Below are 2,500 nucleotides of genomic sequence, written 5' to 3' on the forward strand. Positions count from 1 at the left end.
ACCTATTTATCGCCCAAGCAGAAGTAAGGATGAACTTGAAGAGCTGAGCGCCGACTGCCCTAGCCTAAAATCCAATCACTAGCCAGAGATATTTTGTTGGCAGTCGCGGCAGCCACTGGACCACGGTCAAGGTCTTATAAATTATATTATTAACTATTTATCTAGGATGAGGCGAGATGAAAATGTATGTGTTATAATGACAAGCAGGATTATGGCATTATAGAGATAAAAATATATGAATTAGAAGATATAAGAGATGGCTGTATAGAAAAATGTATAATGCAGAATATTGTAATGTTTATGGTGAACTGACACATCCTCATTTTTATGTGGATGTTATTTTACACCTATGACACTCCTTGGCAACCGAAGAGTACGGGGGTAAATAATTTGTCTTTAAGACGTGTCAAAGAAAAAAGAAAAAAAAAAAACGGAGGATGCTGAATTGCTTAAGTCCTGTCTGGTGTGTAGTCGTTTCGATCTGGTGGGGAACGCTCCAGCACCGTTTCGATGTCAACCAAATCTGAAAATATTCGCCTTCCTAATCCAAGATTTAACAAATATTCTCAACCTATCATCCCTTTTTATGGTAAATTCTGGAACACACAGCCTGCTTCTGTATTTCCCCTTATCTATGAATTAAATTCTTTCGAAAGATAGTTTTGAAGACATTACTCCTCTAATTTTGGATAATCCTTTTGGTTCTACTCTTTGGTAACTGGCACTTTCAGTGGGTCTTTTTCTGCATTTTCAAGCCCTTATCCAGAGCCGCTCTTACATAAATTAATAAAATAAAATAATGAAGAAAAACGTCTGCAGAGATGAATGTTAATATTTATCGTTGTTTTTTTCAGTGAACAGAGTTCATAAGTTAAAAAAAAAAAATGCCAGGTTACATAAGTAAAATAAGTCACGTAGCTTCAAGGAATTCGTAAACACTGAAGTTTTATCAAGTTCTTGCTTGATGTAAATGGAACTTAGTGTTTCTCTACATCTCATCGATGAGTACGTAACCTGATATTTCCAGGAATTGAAAGAAAATATAAAAATGTTTCTTTGTACTTAGTAGTATACTTATTAAGGAACTATGCTCAGGAATATCTTTGCATGTCACAGTGATCACAGAATAGGCACATAGTCATGCAGGGAGCACAGTGAGGGAGCTCTCATAACAGATGGCATTACCGGATCAGCTAGCCTCTTCACCAATGCCTCCATACTTCCAACGATTGAAGGCAAGATATACACACTTTCACATTCTGGGTAATAAATTTATGAAGAAACTATACTCAGGAATACCATTCTGTGCCACAGTGATCACCGAATAGGGATATAGTTGTGTTAGAAGCCAAGAAACGAGAGAGCAGGGTGTTATTTCAGTCACTATCACTGTCAGCGCCTTTCCCCCACATTTCCAGCTTTGCAATTGGCTGACAGTATTTTACCCATAGCAGCAGATGTATTCCAATGTGGGTTGGCCATTGCATTTTAAAATTTCATTATCTCTATATCTTTGTATATAAATCTATTTAAGATATCAAACTCTCCGTCAGATATATACCTGTATAGTATCCTCTGCAAACAACAGCTGAATATTTGTCCTATACTGGAAAACTGAGTGCCACATGGAACGGAAAAAAAAAAAAAAAAAACGCACGATCTACTTGCTTGGTATTTGCATCAACCAGTCCGCTGAGGGTCTCGATGCGAGGAGGGTACTTTGGTATTGTGAGGGAGGCAGTGAGATTGCTGCGGTAAACTGTTCCCACGACGAAACTAAAGATCAGCCATGCCGTCAAAACCACCCTCGTGGTACTGCGTTGTGGTAGCTCTCCGGGGATGGCCTCGTCAAGTAGTGTCCCAAGTACCTGCTTCATTACTAGCCATGCACCGGGTCCCTTGTCTTTACCGCTTTTATTCATCTGTAAAATAGTCACAGACTTGTGGCAATATGCATGGTGATTGAGTTCACAACTGCATAAAAAAAATAAACAAATAAATAAATAATAAATAAATAAATAAATAAATAAATAATAGATAAATAAATAAAAACAATAAATTAAATAAATAAAAATTAAATTTATGCCACCCTATCTAGGAAAGCTGTGTCAATTTAACCTCTCCGTATTCAGGAGCAGTACCAAATATGAATGGATAAGGCCCCTGTACAGAGTTTGCAGTTGAAAGGAAGAGATGTTCTGCAGGAAGTGACACATAACACTTTTTAAACATAAAATATCCAACTAATAGGCAATTAATCTTGCATTGAAGAAAGCAATAACATTTCATTTGAGAATGATACACAAGGTATCTGATTAACTGTAGCATTAGACTTCGAAGGATAAATATAAATGTTTTTATTATTATTCGTGAGAATCATGAATGCACCCACCATCAGGAGAACAATATACACAATTACAACTGAAGCCACGACGAGGCCCCACACATCGATCTTGAGAGGACGATAAAGGCTCTCCCATGTAGGTTTGGTGGATGGCTT

General features: G+C 37.3%; 2 protein-coding genes across 2 annotated transcripts in view; both read right to left on the reverse strand.

Moving 5' to 3' along the window:
• Positions 1-235, reverse strand: part of LOC135116118 (uncharacterized) — a 3,268-nt gene extending 3,033 nt beyond the window's left edge. The window contains exon 1 of the mRNA XM_064033325.1: positions 1-235. This exon is cut by the window's left edge and continues 396 nt beyond it. The gene's annotated coding sequence lies outside the window, so the exon portion shown is untranslated.
• Positions 236-336: 101 nt separating this feature from the next.
• LOC135116116 (uncharacterized) overlaps positions 337-2,500 on the reverse strand; it is an 8,916-nt gene continuing 6,752 nt past the window's right edge. The window contains exons 7-8 of the mRNA XM_064033323.1: positions 2,393-2,500; positions 337-1,922 (exon numbers count right to left, since the gene is read on the reverse strand). The exon at positions 2,393-2,500 is cut by the window's right edge and continues 129 nt beyond it. Coding sequence (XP_063889393.1) covers positions 1,602-1,922; positions 2,393-2,500 — 429 coding nt within the window. The 3' untranslated portion in view covers positions 337-1,601. The remainder of the gene's footprint in view (positions 1,923-2,392) is intronic.

This window comes from Scylla paramamosain, chromosome 30 (assembly GCF_035594125.1).
Source record: "Scylla paramamosain isolate STU-SP2022 chromosome 30, ASM3559412v1, whole genome shotgun sequence".
Taxonomy (NCBI): domain Eukaryota; kingdom Metazoa; phylum Arthropoda; class Malacostraca; order Decapoda; family Portunidae; genus Scylla; species Scylla paramamosain.